The sequence below is a fragment of the Mustela nivalis genome, assembly GCF_964662115.1.
Source record: "Mustela nivalis genome assembly, chromosome: 2".
Classification (NCBI taxonomy): Eukaryota; Metazoa; Chordata; class Mammalia; order Carnivora; family Mustelidae; genus Mustela; species Mustela nivalis.
The window spans coordinates 37,168,759-37,187,565 of NC_139021.1; the positions used below are offsets into that span (position 1 = coordinate 37,168,759).

General features: G+C 36.6%; 1 protein-coding gene across 2 annotated transcripts in view; it reads left to right on the forward strand.

Annotated features, from left to right (window-relative positions):
• Positions 1–18,807, forward strand: part of STK3 (serine/threonine kinase 3) — a 231,922-nt gene that overhangs the window by 8,475 nt on the left and 204,640 nt on the right. For both annotated transcript variants that reach the window (XM_082722790.1, XM_082722789.1), the window contains exons 2-3: positions 550–678; positions 13,236–13,350. Coding sequence is in view for 1 of the 2 variants with exons in the window: in XM_082722789.1 (XP_082578915.1) it covers positions 662–678; positions 13,236–13,350 (132 nt within the window). In the remaining variant the exon portion in view is untranslated. The remainder of the gene's footprint in view (positions 1–549; positions 679–13,235; positions 13,351–18,807) is intronic.

Here is an 18,807-nt window from a genome sequence, read left to right on the forward strand (position 1 = left end):
TGTGGTCTTGCTCTTGAGGAGGAGAAGGAGTGTTTGAGAAGATCTTGGATGTGTGACTTAGGAGAACCACATTCCTTGCTTCTCTAACTTTGGTAGGATGTGGTCCTCAGCTGAGGGTTTCATGTGCTTTTATGTAGTCTGAACAGGCCTGGGACTTTGATATTCTGGGGATGATTTTGCTTAAGGTGAGATAAGCCTTTTGTGCTAACTTGAGACTTTGGCTGTTTTTATTCTACATTTCATTCTTTTAATTTTCATTTATATCTTCTTAATGCTGCATTTGTTTGAGTTGACAAACCGTAAGTCTGTTTCTTTCATTCATAAGAAAAGAGCAAATCTTTATATATTAACGTTTTGATTTTAGTAGATTTTAAGTATATATTTGAAGCATTAAAGCTAAGGTATAATTCACTTTTCTTATTTGTTTACTTCGATTTATCACCGTTAAGTGTTTTAAATTGGAAACGACTACATGCAAAAACTTGTAGATTTTTCTTTAATACTTATGATGTTTGAAAGGAAAAAAATAAATGTCTTGGTTTCTTTTAGGTCTTATGGAAGTGTATTTAAAGCAATACATAAGGAATCTGGTCAAGTTGTTGCAATTAAACAAGTACCTGTTGAGTCAGATCTTCAGGAAATAATCAAAGAAATTTCCATAATGCAACAATGTGACAGGTATGAAGAGATTTTCTTTCTTTATTTACCTTCATTTTGATGAATTTTGCTAATAATGTATAAGAAAATGTATTTTTTTGTCATCTGGTTAGTTTTCTGACTTTGAATCTGAACTGAGACTAATCCTTCATGAAGATGAGGATAGTTTTGGAAGGTTGTCTTTAGGACTAAAGCAGAAATGATGTTTTAAAGCAACATGCAGTGATAGAAAGCACTCAAGCTGTTTTCCCATTTTGGGGGCACATTTATGGGTGAAAATTATTTTTTGATGTTAAGGGGGGGTCATTTAACAGTCTTTTTTATATAACTGTTTCTACTAATTAAACACAGCCATGTTTCATGTAACTCTAATTCATTCAGCAAACATTTACTGAGCTTTCCCAGTGGGCCAGATACTGTACCAGGATCTAGGAATACCAAGAGAACTAAGATACTGTTTTTCTTCTTGAGGAGCTGCTAACCTAATTGGGAAGACAGATCCTTAAAGAAATAGCTGTGCCATAGCACAGTTGCTCTGCTGACTGTTTGCAAGGGGTAATGTGAGAGCTGCGAGGCAGGGCATCTCCCTCAGCCAGGAGTTACGAAGTCCGGCATGCTGAGGAAGAGTTTATTAAAATTGGGTAAAGAAATGGAGGGACCAGAGAGAGTAAAGAGAATTACAGGTGGAGAGGTGAAACAGCACACTGGTATGTGCTGTTCTGACAAGGTTTAGAATTACTAGAGTGGAAGGTGTGAGACGGAGTTTAGTGTGAAATGATTTGGGATAGGTAAATAGAGCTGATCATGAAGGGTCTTTTATGTCCTATTAAATAGCCAGGTCAGGGATGCAGAGTTTATACATTAAGACTATGTTTAGCCTCTAGTTACTTGATTGAAAAGAGATTTTGTTACTCTCTCTTTATAGAAAGTCTACAGGTAGCAGCGACAAAGTGACAACTGTCTAAGGCTTCTTTTCTCACACTGTGCTGTCCTTATTAAGGCCTGCCCATGCTTATTGTCTCATGGTTGGAAGAAGGCTACTCTTGCTCCAGCCTTATGTTTATGTTCCAGGCAGGAGGAAAAGGGAAAAAGCAGTAAAGGGCTTTCTCAGAAACCCTCAGCTTATGTTTTATTCATTAAAATTGATTGAGTCACATGGTGTCTTATAGCTGATGACTTAGGGGATCTGGACACATTGTCACCCCTAATCGAATCAGGGCCCTGTTAGTAAGAGATCTATGAAAAACTTTCCTTTCCAAAAGTGTATAGAATCCATATATTACATGTCCTTTGGCTAATGAGGTGACTGAATAGTCCTAGAGGAACTTTGTTTCTTGAGTTTGTTCAGTTTTGCTTTTCTTTATTGTATGCTATATATTTAGATTATATTATGTATTTTTTATAAAGATTGTATACCTGGAAATTCAAGTGGTTATAGAAAAAAAAAATTACACATTCATCAGCTCCCAGATCAAAATATGTCATTCCGAGATTTTCCCAGACCTTGCTGTTAATTTGGTTAATTTGATAAGAATGTGGTTCTCACAGTTTGATGTAGAAAAAGAAAGACTGAGAGAGAGTAATGTTAGACCTATCAGGTACTTAATATTTGTGTGTTGTTGTTATTACTTTGTTATTATCACTAAATGTACTTTAGGGACTGGTGTTGTCCTCTAGAGATTTTAATTGAGTGTGCTCTAGGAAAGGCAGAGTCTCAAATACTACTTACTATACATGTCTTCCTCTGACCTTGATTTGTCTTGAAACCTATCAGCTCTTGCTCACATTTCTTTCTCAGCTTCCTATTCATTCACCTTCCTTTCATTTTTGACTCCTCCAACTCATTTTCTGCCCTGAAGCTAGAGTGATCACTCTAAAATGCAAACCTAAAGAGGTCATTCTCAGTTTAAAACCTTAAGTGTCCTGTTGCCTGGAAAGATCCAATATCCCAAGGATGGCATATAAGACCCTTCGTATTTATGCTTATGCTTCCAGTCTTCTCTTTTACCTGTGTTTCTCTCTTTTTTTTTTTTAATTAATTTTTTATTTTTTATAAACATATATTTTTATCCCCAGGTGTACAGGTCTGTGAATCACCAGGTTTACACACTTCACAGCACTCACCAAAGCACATACCCTCCCCAATGTCCATAATCCCACCCCCTTCTCCCAAACCCCCTCCCTCCAGCAACCCTCAGTTTGTTTTGTGAGATTAAGAGTCACTTATGGTTTGTCTCCCTCCCAATCCCATCTTGTTTCATTGATTCTTCTCCTACCCACTTAAGCCCCCATGTTGCATCACCACTTCCTCATATCAGGGAGATCATATGATAGTTGTCTTTCTCTGCTTGACTTATTTCGCTAAGCATGATATGCTCTAGTTCCATCCATGTTGTCGCAAATGGCAAGATTTCATTTCTTTTGATGGCTGCATAGTATTCCATTGTGTATATATACCACATCTTCTTGATCCATTCATCTGTTGATGGACATCTAGGTTCTTTCCGGAGTTTGGCTATTGTGGACATTGCTGCTATAAACATTCGGGTGCACGTGCCCCTTTGGATCACTACGTTTGTATCTTTAGGGTAAATACCCAATAGTGCAATTGCTGGGTCATAGGGCAGTTCTATTTTCAACATTTTGAGGAACCTCCATGCTGTTTTCCAGAGTGGCTGCACCAGCTTGCATTCCCACCAACAGTGTAGGAGGGTTCCCCTTTCTCCGCATCCTCGCCAGCATCTGTCATTTCCTGACTTGTTGATTTTAGCCATTCTGACTGGTGTGAGGTGATATCTCATTGTGGTTTTGATTTGTATTTCCCTGATGCCGAGTGATATGGAGCACTTTTTCATGTGTCTGTTGGCCATCTGGATGTCTTCTTTGCAGAAATGTCTGTTCATGTCCTCTGCCCATTTCTTGATTGGATTATTTGTTCTTTGGGTGTTGAGTTTGCTAAGTTCTTTATAGATTCTGGACACTAGTCCTTTATCTGATATGTCGTTTGCAAATATCTTCTCCCATTCTGTCAGTTGTCTTTTGATTTTGTTCACTGTTTCCTTTGCTGTGCAAAAGCTTTTGATCTTGATGAAATCCCAATAGTTCATTTTTGCCCTTGCTTCCCTTGCCTTTGGCGTTGTTCCTAGGAAGATGTTGCTGCGGCTGAGGTCGAAGAGGTTGCTGCCTGTGTTCTCCTCAAGGATTTTGATGGATTCCTTTTGCACATTGAGGTCCTTGATCCATTTTGAGTCTATTTTTGTGTGTGGTGTAAGGAAATGGTCCAATTTCATTTTTCTGCATGTGGCTGTCCAATTTTCCCAGCACCATTTATTGAAGAGGCTGTCTTTTTTCCATTGGACATTCTTTCCTGCTTTGTCGAAGATTAGTTGGCCATAGACAAGAATCAGTCTTGTTTCTCTTTTAATCACATGTTTACTTGCATTCTGTATCAGCTAACTTAAATTCTGTGAGTTTGGGATTATATTTTACGAAGTGCCTTTGGACCTTGCCATGTAGTGGTTATTCAAATACAGGTATTACTGATTCTTGTCTGGGTGAGTCAACTGGACCATATCCAGAAGGGACTTTACATTTAACATTCTTAGATCAAATTTTTAATTGTTGCAGGTAAGCCTCTCAAATTCCTGCTCTGTTCAGGGCATCATCATCTACGTAGTCTTTCCATAACAAAACTGAGAGTTGTCTTTGTTTCTTTTTCTGGTACTTCTGATGACACTGTGTTTTAGATTCTCCTTCTGCAATGTCTTCACTATCTTTATCCCTCCTTTCATTCCCTGAGAAAAGGAATCCTATTTCTTACCACATATGTAATGCCTAGCACTGTACTTTTTTATTAATTGAGTGTGAATGGATATGGTATGGAAGAGCATTTATAGGTTGAGGAAACTATAGGGAAAACTGTTCCTTGTTCTTGTTACAAAGGAAAGAAAAGGGAAGAAAAAGGAAAGAATGAAAGGGGAAGAAGACGTGAATGTGTTTTAAGGAATTTTGTACCTCTTTATCGCAGAATGCTTTGGAGGTAGTAGGGATGTCTCAAGTATTTGTTGAATGAAATGAGTAGATGGATGAAACAGTTACTGGTAAAAAATGGTTTATGCCTTTTGGATTTTATTTTCAGATTCACTATTCATATGAAATAGTGAAGGATCAGAAAAATTAGTAAGTTAAAAGATTGTAAAAATGCTAAAAGATAGGGCAAGTGAAAAATAAACTAGGAAATGACAGAAGCAAGCATTACATTTTAGCTATGAATTACTAGTGTTAATGTAGATGTGTTATTGGGAAACTGGCATAAAAATGACTTGCAGGAGAACAATACAAATTGAAAAATTCCCACTTACAGCAGTGGAATTTGGTTAGAGAAAATGAGATTTGCATTTCTGAAATTGAAAAAAAGTCTATTTAGCTAGTTGGGCACTTGGCAAATTGTCTTGCTTTCTACACTCCAAAAAGAGACCAGAGGGTGTTTAAAATTTTTTTTTGTTCATTTTAGTAAATATTAAACATGTGTTTAATACTGCATTTTGGCATAAGTATTTGAGGAAGCCCATCTGCATTGTTTATTACAGAATCTTTTGTGTCTAGTCCAGTGCTTGGCACAGAGTAGACATTTAATAAATATTTGTTGGATATATAAATCATAGAATGTTAATGCTAGACTGGATCTCTATTAGTTTAGAGTTTTGCAAATGTACTCTGCCCTAAGGAGGTGGGGGTATTTTCCTCAAACAGTGAAGAATTGAGCAGAACGGGAAACTTTAGTCATTGCTTTCATCTTTTTTCTATATTGGGACTCATTCTAAAATTTTATTTGAGGAACAGGCTCCTGGTACTAAAGCGTATTTTAGAACTATTTTACAGGTACAGAAAATGAGACTTAGAGATTTTATGTGGTTGCTCAGGATCACACAGCCAGTTAGGGCCTGGGATGCTGAAAGATCCCACATTTGCTGACTCTAGGGCCAGTGCTGAAGAAAGCAAAGTCTACAAAAAAGATTCCAGTGGTTCAAACTGAAGCACTCTCAAGGCATTGCTGGGGGCAGAGGCAGGAGCTGGTCAGGAATACTTGGGAATACTATGTTCTAGATAACGTGGATCTAAGGGAGCCACAGTTGACACAGCTCCTATTTTCCTGGTCCCTACACTCCTCAAGGAACTTCTCATATGTTAACCAGGAGAAATGTGTTGTCACCATGCATCAACCCACTTACCCATGCTTACCCACTTACTTATTCATGCAACAGGGAGTGAGTCTTAGTCTTAGAGGGACTTTCAGTCAGGTAGAAGAGGCAGGTGACTGACTGTGCTGTTTTAATGCAGTGTGGAAACGGCTGTGATGAGGTAAATACGGGGAACTCTGTGGGCTGGAGGACATGTCTAACATCTCAGCATTGGAGACTCAGGGAAAACTACCACGGGGAGTCATACTCAAACTGAGTGACTTTGGATGGCTTAGATTTGGGGGGCAAAGAGGAGAGGAGATGCATGTGTTGGGAATAGCACATTTTTAGTGGGTCTGCTCAGAGGCTTCTGCCAGTATTGTTCCTCTCTTACTTGTTCTATTTGCTGATGTTTCTGGGTAAAATTCCATTTAAACATGGTTAGTGAAATGCGCAAAAGTTTGAAAATCACATCGAAGGATTTGTGATGAATTTTGGCAATTTGTGTCAGTTCATGTATATGTATATTCATTTTTGGATGGGCCGAGAAGTGACTTGCTGTGATTGAGGTTTCTTTCTTTTTTTTTTTTTTAAGATTTTATTTATTTATTTGATAGAGAGAGAGAGAGAGATCACAAGTTGGCAAAGAGGCAGGTGGGGTGGGGGGAAGCAGGCTCCCTGCTGAGCAGAGAGCCCAATGTGGGGCTCGATCCCAGGACCCTGAGATCGTGACCTGAGCTGAAGGCAGAGGTGTAACCTACTGAGCCTCCCAGGTGCCCCAATGATTGAGGTTTCTGTTGGGGAGAGTTCAGTTTGCAAAAGAGAGTGTTCATATTGCCTTTGTGAAAGCATTGTGTTACCCCCTCAAGTTTAGAATACTATTAAGGTTGTAGAAGGATGTTAAGGAAACTTATGTAATGAAAAATAGCCATTTCTTAGTATTGTAATTATCATATGCTCATAATGGGAAGACTTTAGAAAATGTTTGCAAAACGTTTCTGTTAAAGACTTTTTTTCCAAAATACACAAAGAATCCTTAAAACTTAACAAGGATACAAGCAACCCAATGAAAAAATGGGCCAAAGACCTTCACAGAGACCTTACCAGCGTAGATTTGCTAATGGCAAATAAGCACAGGAAAAGATGTTTCGTGTCCCGTGTCATCAGAGAAATGCAAATTAGCACAGCAGTTAGATACCACACTACACACCTGTTCAAATGCCCCAAATCTCAAACACTGACAATGCCAAATCCTGGTGAGGATGTGGAACAGAAGGAATTCCAGTCATTGTGGGTGGCAGTGCTGAAGACTACAGCCCGTTTCGAAGTCAGTCTGGTTGGTTTCATATAAAACTAAACATATTTTTAACCATATGATCTGGCAGTCTTACTTCTTGGTGTTTACCCAAAGGAGCTGAAACTTATGTTCACATAAAAACCTGCACATGGATGTTTATAGCAGGTAATTATTCATAATTACCAAAAACTTGGAAGGAACCGACATGTCCTTCAGTAGGTGAGTGCAGACTGTGGTACATCCCAACAGTGGAATATTATTCAGCACTAAAAGGAAATGAGCTATCAAACCATGAGAAGACAGTGAGGAAACTTAAATGCATATTTTTAAGTGAAGGAAGCCAGTCAGAAAAGCTACCACTCTATGATATTCTGGAAAAGACAAAACTATGGAGGATCAGTTGTTGGTAGGGGTTAGGAAAGTGGGAAGGATGAATAGGTGGGGCACGGAGGATTCTTAGTGTAGGGAAACTACTGTGTATGATGTCGGCGTAGAGTAGATTCTCATTTGTGTCCTCAGGAGGGGCATGTTGGTGATGGGCGAAGCTATTCTTGCTTGGGGACAGGAAGTGTGTAGGAAGTCTCTGTATCTTTCACTCAATTTTACTGTGAACCTAAACCTCTGAAAAATAAAAACTATTAAAAATACCTTTAGCAATACATGATTATCTTCAGTTACAATGAAATTCAACTTAGTATAAAAATGTTAGTTACCTTTTAGGCAGTAAAAATTAACATTTAAGGGGCGCCTGTGTGGCTCAGTGGGTTAAGCCGCTGCCTTCAGCTCAGGTCATGATCTCAGGGTCCTGGGATCGAGCCCCGCATCGGGCTCTCTGCTCGGCGGAGAGCCTGCTTCCTCCTCTCTCTCTTCCTGCCTCTCTGCCTGCTTGTCATCTCTCTCTGTCGAATAAATAAATAAAATCTTTAAAAAAAAATTAACATTTAAATTTCCTTATGAAGCTTAAACATAACGATTCATTACAAATAATTTGTACGACAAGTAGTGTTTATTTAAGGTGCAAATAGACCATAAGAATTTGTAGTGCTGCTTCCACTTTTCGCTCTGGTTTTTCTCACTTCTCATTTTATATTGTTTCTATTTTGAATTGTGATACTGGCAGAAGACTGGCAGGATAAAGGGTGTAGAGGAGGTGTGGAAAGGAGACAGGAATGGAGATGATATGGTCATTAGGCATGGAATGACAGGGAGAACCCTCCCCCCGTGAAAGTGGGGAAAGATGATACGTAGTTTCACTGGGTTGAAGGTGTTAAACAGGGGAAGGGAAACGAATACATGGGACAGGAGAAGGAGGTGATGGGAGATGGCCCGGGAGAAAGGAGCGGAACATGGCTCATGCTTGCCACCCCAGTTATCAAGGCATCACATTTCACCTTTGCTTCCTGGTGTGTGCAGTAATTTGACTTAGGTTTTCCTTGTGCCTCCCCCCAATGGAATTTTCTAAGTCATATTGAACGATTTAGCTGTGCTAAAAATATACAGAATTGCTGGGTTCTCATATGTCCTGTAAGTCCATACAGTGGCTTAGTCAAGATTCTTAGGAATTACGGCTGAATTAGAATTTTGTGTGTTGCTTAAAATTATATAAATGACATAGAGCTTGTGTCTTGAAGGAAACTCTGCCTTCATGCTAACATTCAAGAATCAGTGTGTGGTTTAAAAATAGATATTAGGATATCTAAATAACCGTACAGTTAGTTAACTGGCCAGCTGAAATGAAGAGTGTTACCTTTGGCCCCTGACAGTCTCGCATGTGATAATCCTCTTTAAATGCTATTTGATTGTATTATTTTCTTGCATGAATTTCTTCAGGGATTCCCCATTGCCTTGACTGACCTTTCTTGTCACTAAAGTCTACCCATTTTTCTCCCTAGCTTCTGTCATTAGGCCATAATATGTTGTTCAGTGAATGCTGATTATTTTAAAATGATACATGAATGAATGATGAATGAATTTGAATGAACGATGTGTGTCAGTGGAAATAGCCTGAGTCAGAAATCCCAGGTCTTGTACTCTTGCTGAACATATTTGTATCTGTGTATGTAATTTTTTTTTAATTACAGCTTTAAATTTTAATCTTCATTGGCCAGTCTTAAGCTTATGCTCAGTGTGCAGTTGAAGGGAGACACAGTGAAGAAAGCCCTGAAGACTTGCTTACTAGTTTGCCAGTGTCTGTTGTTATCAGGTTCTGCTGAATGTTGCCTTGCAAATATCTCTGGAATTTGTTCTCTCTTCTGTTTTTTTGTTTTTTCACTCCCACTCCAACTCACCTCATGGCGTTTTACAAATGTAGGTTTTATTATTATTTAAGTATGGTGAGATAAATTGTTATACTTCTGGATCCCAAGAGATGCGAGCCTATCATACAAGATCTGGTGAGAAGGGGAGGGAAGGCTTATACAGGGAAGCACCAGGGCCAGTTAGGAGGCAGAGGAAGAGAGCAGAAAACATGGACAAAAGCCTTTGTTGTAGTTCTGTGGGAAGGAATGGATGAGATAGGGTAAACAGGTTTTGGATTGGTTAGTTCTAGTGATTTCAGTGAGGTCAGGGGTGTAGGGCAGTTCCTCCTTGTCTGGTATTTGGCTCTGGGTTGATGAGGTTAGGGAAATAGTGGCTCTGGAGGTGGTGGGGGGTTTTGGACTTCTGATTGGTTTGATTGCATGTGAAGGGAGCATTCGCAGGTGCTGATCCTGATGAGGGACAGTGGAGGCCTTGTTAGCAGGTCACAGATGTCAAAGCACACAAATACAGAAAATAAAAAGATAATCCCAGTGCAATCTTTTGCATGCCTATATTAACATGATTTTCTAATTGTTCTACCTGTGTCCATATTTGCTTTTCTACAATCTAGCTTTGATGCAGCAGCCAGAGAAATCTTAAAAGTGTAAATTAGGTCATCATACTGCTCTGCTTAAATTTCTTCTCAGATCTTCTTTTACATATCTAATAAACCCCAATTTCCTTACCTTGGTTCTGAGGCCCTTCATTATCAGGCTCCTGCCTCCATCTGCAACTACATTGTATTCAACAGTAGTCTTAAGTCACTTAATTCTAGGCAGACTCCTCTTTTGACTTCTTAAGGATGATTTGCTCTTTTTCTCCTCAGGGCCTTTGCACCGAAGTTCTTGGTGCCTGGATGCTCTTTATCTGGTTAACTTCCAACCAACCATTGAGTCTTGCCTTAAATATTATTCTTTTAGGGAGGTCTGCATTAGGTCCCTTCTGTCAGTTTTTCTGTGATTATTTCTTTGCTCACTTATTCACCGCTTTTTTGGGTACATATAAGAAGGGAGGTACTGAGGCTAAAATGGAGAGCAAGCCAGAATGGCACCTAACCTCATGAATGCAAAATAAAGTCTCAGCCAGTTTATCTCATGGCAGCCCCTCCCCTTTTAAAACTATAGTTAGTACTTGTATTTTTCTGTGGGTTTACTTCTCTCAGACCAGTTTATTTCATGCTGGTGTGTGCTCTTTGAGTCAGAATTGTGTTTGTGTGGTTCACCACTGCATATTGAATATCTGGCTTAGGCAGAGGGTCAATGAATGAATGTTGAATGTTGAATGTTGAATGTTGAATGATAGAAACTGTATTTAGGTATGCATCCTTCATGTGGCTGTTTAGCCCTATCTGCTTGAATACTTTTCTAGGTTACCATTATTGAGACCATGTTTTATGATATAGAACTATTGGACCTTGATCCATGGACTTGATTATGTGTTAGAATGGACCACAAAGTATTTTTTGAAGAGAATTTTACCTGTCCCCAAAGCCATTTTCTTGACTCACCCCTAAAGTGAAATAGAGTTGCTTTTTCAGATAGCCACCCAAGTTAGAATTCCTAATTTTCATAAGGGCTGTCAGTTCCTACCCTTAGAACTGCTGATTACTCCACTATATTGCAAGATAAAAATATATGTTTTCTGTGTGCTTTTCAGGGAATATAATTGAATTTATTGTTACTTAATACTTTCAAAATTTTGAATGAGAACATTAATATTGAAAGAAGCTCTTTGAAGACTGTTCTCCTGGAGTGAGGTTTAACTCTGGGTCTATATCAGAGTCACCATAGAGCTTTTAAAAGACCTGCTGGATTAGAACCCCTAAGGTGTGGGACCTGGGTCACAGGTGTTTCTTGAGAGCAGACTCTCTGTAAGGTTTCTACAAAGGGACTCATACTCTAAAGAAATGTATTTAAAGAAGTCTTTCTTATGTTTCCCACAAGTTGAAGTTCTGGGTGTGTAGGTTGGTTTAATTTGCTTGTAAACAAGCACTTTTCTTCTTGGTCCAGTGAATACTTAGGAACTCCTGGTTTTTACTTTCCAATCTCAGCACCTACCGAAGTTGAGTGTGTCTGCAGAATAAAGGTGTCAGATGGGGAGTATGAGCGATGTGGGTAGAGAGGTAGATTTGGAAAGCCCTATATGTGATATGAAGCATTTAAGATCTTTTCCTTTCAGTAATGGAGAGCCATTGAAAGTTTTGTTGTTGTTGTTGTTGTTTTTAAATGGGAGAGCAATATGATCAGTTTATTTTACTTTTGTTTTAAAGGAAAGTAAGCTTGTCAAAAACACAGAATGGGGGAGAAAACTGTGACAAGGAGACCAGTTAGGAAGCAAGTCTGTACTAGGTAACAAGGAGCAGAAGGATAAGAGAGGAGGGAATTCCAGTCTTGTAGCTTCCTTTTTAGTGTGAGTCCTTAAGCTTTAGTCTGCTCTACCCTTGATTGATGAGTTGGCTAAAATTAAAGGCCCTACTGAGAAGTCTTCCCTGACCGTCCTCTTTGACCTCTTATTTTGGTGGTCTCTTTATGTAGTCTCTTATAATACTTTCCATTTATAATTATTTTTTGCTAATTTGGTTCTTGTGTCTTATTTATTGCCACTTTTCATGATAACTACTACTGGATATAAGTATCTTTTGAACAAGTTGTCTTCTAATTATGCCATTCTTGTTTTGTCCTTTCTATTTTGTGCCCTTGCTCATGGCCTTTCTTTTTTCTAGAATGTCTTATCTCTTCTTCACCCATATTTTGAAATTTTAACCTTTCTTTCATAGCAAATCCCTCCCTTTCTACAAATTCTTTCTGCTGGCTCTACCATTTCCTTATTTTAGTTCTTATAGCATTTAAACTGTCTACTACGTAGTTTATGTTACCTTGTTTTTATTTTTTATGTATTCTATGAATATGGATACTTTGCCTTTTTGAGTTGGGCAAGATGTTTTACATATCAGTATATATAGCTTGCCCTTAATAAATATTAAGTATTAAATATTAAATAAACATGTGACTATTTGTCTCTTTCTAAGTCTTCCTAAAAACAGGCTATAAACATAGTTTATTTTGCTCTGAAAGACATAAAACTTCAGTTCAGAAATATTTTGAATTGTTAGTTTTACTTATCTGAATTTAAAGCAAAAATAGTTGTAATCAGGGTGCCTGAGTGGCTCAGTTGGTTAAGCAACTGCCTGGCTCCGGTCATGATCCCAGGGTCCTGGGATCAAGCCCCACATTGGGCTCCCTCAGTGGGGAGCCTGCTTCTCCCTCTCCGGAGCTCTGCTGCTCTGTCTGCTTGTGTTTCTTGCGCTCTCTGTCAAATAAATAAATAAAGTCTTAAAAAACAAAAAACTCTGGCATTTTAAAGGCCCAAATAAAAGAGAATTAAAAATAATTTTTTGGGCTTCGTTAAATTATAGAGTATTTTTAAAGTTGAGTAGTAGTATTTGACTGAATGCAAACTCCTTAAAGATTTATATTTAAAATGCTTTATTAAAATATCTTCATTTGTTCCTTATGTTATATACTAAATCCTTTGCCAAAACAAAGCCTTATTTTCTTGGGAATCACTCAAAGCATTTGGGCCGCCTCTGCTTTGTAATCCTGTTAAATTTCATCCATGAATTAAAGCCTAATTACACACAGTTGCTGAATTCTACATATAGACAATTTGATGTACAAAGATATTTACTCATTAAGTTAACTTACTGGGACAGTATGAAATGTTGGAAATACTTTGTATTGGGATTAAGAAATAATTTTCTTTGGGAATTAACTAAGTTTAATTGTCTGTGTATTTTTCTTTAGCCCATATGTTGTAAAGTACTATGGCAGTTATTTTAAGAACACAGACCTCTGGATTGTTATGGAGTACTGTGGAGCTGGCTCTGTCTCGGACATAATTAGATTACGAAACAAGACGGTAAGTATTTTTAAATTGTTTTGCTAATCTCATTTCTAAAGATTCATACTTTAGAATCTGACTAGGTAGTATTTTGTTACAAAGGAAATATCAGGGTGAAAAACGAAGAGGTTTTACAGTGTAAAAGGATCTAGTACGAGGTGTGAGAACCAGCCATATGTCTTTGTATGGCAAATTTGAGAGTCATATAATTGTTTGATTTATTTGTTAGGAAATTTTTGGTAAATCACCGAGAATCTACCATAGTACTCCATTTCTTCATTTAGAATCAGTATGTAAGTTATGGCTAGAATTTTATTTAAAGTTCATAATATTCTTCTTTAATTTTTTTTTTGTTATAATCTATGGTAAACACCTGGAGTTTTAGGTTTCTGAATTTTAAAAAATAATTGAAAACAAATTTTGTCTTTATTTTCCCAAATATTGTCAGGAAATTGGGAAATGATAAAGCTAGCTCATAATTGTGTATGTGTGTGTGTGTGTGAATTCAAATTAGTGAGATGTGTTATTTAATAGTACCTTTTTATGGTTATGCTTTAATTCTAAGTAAAAGATTTATTAACAAAATTGTTTAATAATTTATGCTAGAAATGCATCTAATTTACTTGGATAATTCATAAGGTCAAAAGTGACCTTTTTATCTGTGAAGTTAGAGTAAGAATGAATCAGTGAAATAATTAGTAATTCTGTAGAACAGTAACCTAATTACTATATGACATTACTGTATGATGTCAGACGTATTTCAGTGAAATACATTCAGAAAAATATTTAACTACTTGAGTCAATTTGTGGTTAACCAAAATCATTTTAAAGTTTGGTGAAATATGTTGTAAGTTTATCCTACTAATTTTTTTTTTCTGTTAGAGAAAATAAAGTAAATAGGATTTCTTTTAAAAGAAGTGAGATAGAAATTAAAATAATCCCTGTTTTGACAGAGTGAATTAAGTGATTTGTGACATTCTAATTATATATTTCAGAATTTCTGTGGCGCTTAACTAGTATTTATGTAAATCAGAAGATTCTTGAGTGGCAGAACAATGCTTTAATTAAAAATAATTATACTCCAGTTGGAGAAGTGTTTTAAGATCATTTCAGAGCTAAACTCAGTGCATTTGGCATTTTAAATTACCAAGTATTAGAAATATGAAGTAAAAGTGTATGAAATGGAAAATCTGGTTTTTTTATTTTAAATTTTAATATTACCATTGTGAATAGATAGGAGATATTGGAAATATTGGGAATTTATTATCTTATTGCCAATAATTACAAACTGTGAAGGTATGCTGTAGTTATAAAATACAGATATGAATGAGTCATTATTCTCAGGAATCTCCTTTCCCCTTATCAAAGGGAATATTTTACCCCATTCACATTCTTTTTTTTTTTGGAAGACAGAATCCACTGAATATACTGGGGAGTAACACATTTGGAATAGTTTGTTATTCTCACAGAACAGTTATCCTTGGGTGTGGGGTAGCATGGAAGAATCTGATTCCCAGATATGAAAAAGAACTCAGAGCAGCTCAGGATAGGATCAGGAGCTGTAGGTTTATTGTTTCCGGAAATTGCCTTCGATAACAGCTCCTGTTAAATCTCTAGAATATTTGCATCCTGCTTTTCTTTCATTTATGTAGTATCAGAAAAGAGTTCCACTATTGGGAGGATTAGTAATATAAAATTTGTATCATTCCTTTTTTTTTTTAAATGCCTGGACATTGTAAATATTTGATCATTTTATAGGAATGATCACTGGAGTGATAATCCTAATTATCTAAATTTCAGAGGTGTGGCTGTTACCAATTAATTGGCTGGCTTTCAAAAATGTGACCAGTGAAACAGTTGTCCTTGATCCATTAAAATTCACTCTAGTAATTATTTGTTCTCATGGTCACAGAGCAATCACTTTTTTCCTAAGGGTATGGGAACTTTTTTTTTTAGAGTTTATATTCTCTTTTGTTTTTTGTTGTATGCTTTGTTATTTCTTTTAATTTATTAATTTAATGTATCTATTCAGTACATTTTAAACAGCACAAGACATTCTTATTGTTTATATTGTCAGTGTTTATGCTTTTTATTGTTCCTTATTCTTTTCTGCATTTCTCAGTTGCTTGAAGAACACGTCCTTTAGTGCTTTTATGTGGGTATGATGGCGATAAGTGAAAATGTTATTTCACTTCATTTTTGAATGATGTAATTACTGGGTAAAGAATTCTAGGTTGGCAGTTTCTTTTAGGTTGTGATTTAAAAGGAATGACCTTTGGAAGATCACCTAAGTAACGTCTTTTTGTAGAATTGTGCTTGTCTTTGAAAGATATCTCATTAAGGGTAAAGTACTACTGATATTTAATTATCAATTGCTATCTGGTTTTGATCAGATGTTTCCTTGAAAATTAAAGATACAGGAAAAAACAAATCTGATTAAGTTACATACCTTTTAAAAAGCACTTAAGTTTAATCTTTTTAGCTTGAAGTAGAACATTGTTTGTGCCTTACCTCCTTCTTGTCTGTACAGTTTTATAACTTGTCACTTTTATTATGCACTTTAGAATAGAGATGGCTCCTAGAATAGAAACTAGATTCATATATTGGTGTTTTTGTAAATGTTACTGCCTAATCCTCTCCTCCGCCTTTGAGTGTTTCCCTTACCCTCAGGCTTTGCCTAGTGAATTTTCATCCATGAGGGACCATCTATCTCACCTATCATGTCCTCTTTGAAACTTTTCCTGTTTTCTTGAGTAGTTTCTTATCTAATTGGTTCATTAATTAATTAGGTAAGTCTTTACTGTATATTTACGAGCATAATAAATTCTAACTGCTATTATTATTATAATTTTTACTATTGTTATTGCTTTTTTACATATTTTAACCAGTAGGTAGACTTTGTACCTTTTTTGGTGTGTATTAGCTCTTTTATTCCTCTTTATGCTTATCTTTTTGTTATTGTTGTTGGCATTTTTCTTACCAGTTTTCAGGATTGCCTGACAGTTTGCTAATAGTTAAATGAGCCCTTAATATATTTTAAAAGTCATGAAACCAATTATCTTATTGTCAGAATAGATAATAAAGAAGGAGCTTCGAAATACATCTTTCAGGGGTGCCTGGGTGGCTCAGTGGGTTAAGCCGCTGCCTTCGGCTCAGGTCATGATCCCAGGGTCCTGGGATCGAGCCCCGCATCGGGCTCTCTGCTCAGCAGGGAGCCTGCTTCCTCCTCTCTCTCTGCCTGCCTCTCTGCCTGCTTGTCATCTCTCTCTGTCAAATAAATAAATAAAATCTTTAAAAAAAAAAAAAGACATCTTTCAGAAGTTTTATACCTTGACCTATACTTTTTCTGTGGGAAACATCTAGGAAAAGATGAAGGCATAGATTTAGGTTTAAGAATTAATTAAGCATATTCCAGTGATTGGAACTGAGGCTGAGCAACAAAGGGTTGGGATTGTATCTATTTAAATGTTGCTCCTTAACATGGGGCAGATCAGAGAGTTGGCATTTGAGCTGATAATGAATGGTGATTGTGGTAATTGCTTTCCCTCTTCCACACCCCTTCGAGTTCCTGCTAGAAATAGGATGAAGTTGAAGCCTATATTCCCGTGTGTGATTAGAGTTTCTCTGAGTCTCCTGGGTGCATTATGAGTAAATGAGATGTTAAGTAGATGTATTCATTAAATCTTTGCTATATGAACATATAGTTAGTATTCATTAAATCTTTCAACTTCTGAGTGTTGGGGCATCTATAAATATATGTGAGTTAAATTCCTGATTTCCGTGATCAGACTCAGAAATACAGCTCAAGCCCTAATGTCATGTGTTTTAGTAATTGACTATTTTTCAAAATAATTACATTGTTTTGAACTATCTTTTAAGTTTCGTGAAACCTACCTATAGATAACTCTGCTGTGGTATCTAGAAAGCACACTTAATTGGTCAGCTGTTGGTGTTTAGAAAAATAGTTGCAGTTGCCTTTCCTTAGTGTAAACCACTCAAGGACAGACATTTTTATGTATTCATTTTGGAAATATAAGTGCCTGGAGTAGCTTCTGGCATCTAACAAAGCTTTGATAAATGTTTGTTGAAGTGAAACAGGATCCATTCCTTGGCTTCTTGTCCTATGTATATAAAACAACTCTCTATTCAGTGTTGTATTTTTGTAGCTAGGTTATAATTTGCATGGCTACTTCTGTTTAGTTTTAATATTACTGGTTATTGAACAGATACATTCATATAACAAAGAAAGGCCATAGAAGGTGTGTTTACCAGTAACCTTGGAATGCGTGAAATAACAGAATCTATTGCATTGGTTTCCTTATTTTTATAGAACTTATGTATGTATGTGAATATAATTTTATGCTTTAATTTGCAAATGTGTATCTTGATAACTTTAACCTTAATAGGGTTAAAGTTGGCTGATGAAGAAGAAGCCTCTTGCCTTTTTTTTGTTATTAGTGGAAGTTCATGTAAGTGTTACTTATTTATTTTTAGTGTTTTCAAGTTTAAAAAGAACAAAAAGTCTAATATTTATGGGAATCTATAAAATATATTTATGGGAATAATTTTGAAGATTTCCTCATCAGGGAATATATACTCATTTAAAAATGAGTATATTTTATATCAAATGTCATCTAACATCTAAACATTTATGTGTTTCAAGTATTATATACAGCAAAGTAGAAATATACAACTCTATGAGATTGAAGCTTTTTAAAAGTAGATTATATTTTTGATTAGAAACTTTCACAATGGTCTTTATGTAATTGTTAAGCTATGGTTTGACATATGGAAGAAATAGAGTCCATGTCTTAGACATTTGTTGTGTACTTGGAAAAGTTCTGAGAAAATAAAGACCAAAAGTTACCCTTTCCCATTTTGGCCCATTCTTTTATATGGCTGCTAAATACTTTTTTTTTTTTTTTTTAAGATTTTATTTATTTGACAGACAGAGATCACAAGTAGGCAGAGAAGCAAGCAGGCAGAGAGAGAGAGAGAGAGAGAGGAGGAAGCAGGCTCCCTGCCGAGCAGAGAGCCCGATGCGGGGCTCGATCCCAGAACCCTGGGATCATGATCCCAGCCGAAGGCAGAGGCTTTAACCCACTGAGCCACCCAGGCGCCCCATATATGGCCACTAAATACTTAACCTAAGACTGTGGATTTTAGTTTTGGCTCTTTCACAGACTAGTTTTATGATCTGAGCAAGTCATTTACCTGACAGGGACTTTAGCTTCCTCATCTGTTAAACAATAGTTAACATCTCTGTTGCTTTACATTTTACTTGGCAGTTTTATTTACATTTCAGTTGAATGGAAAGGTTAAAACATTTATTGATCTAGGCGCAGTGCTCTGCAGTAGAGGTACAAATAACTAATAAATTTTCTGTTGTTACATTGTTGAGGTAATAGCTATGTAAAAACTGAATTCAACTCTATGAAGAGTTAGAATTCTTTAGGAGCAGTAAAGGAGAAGATC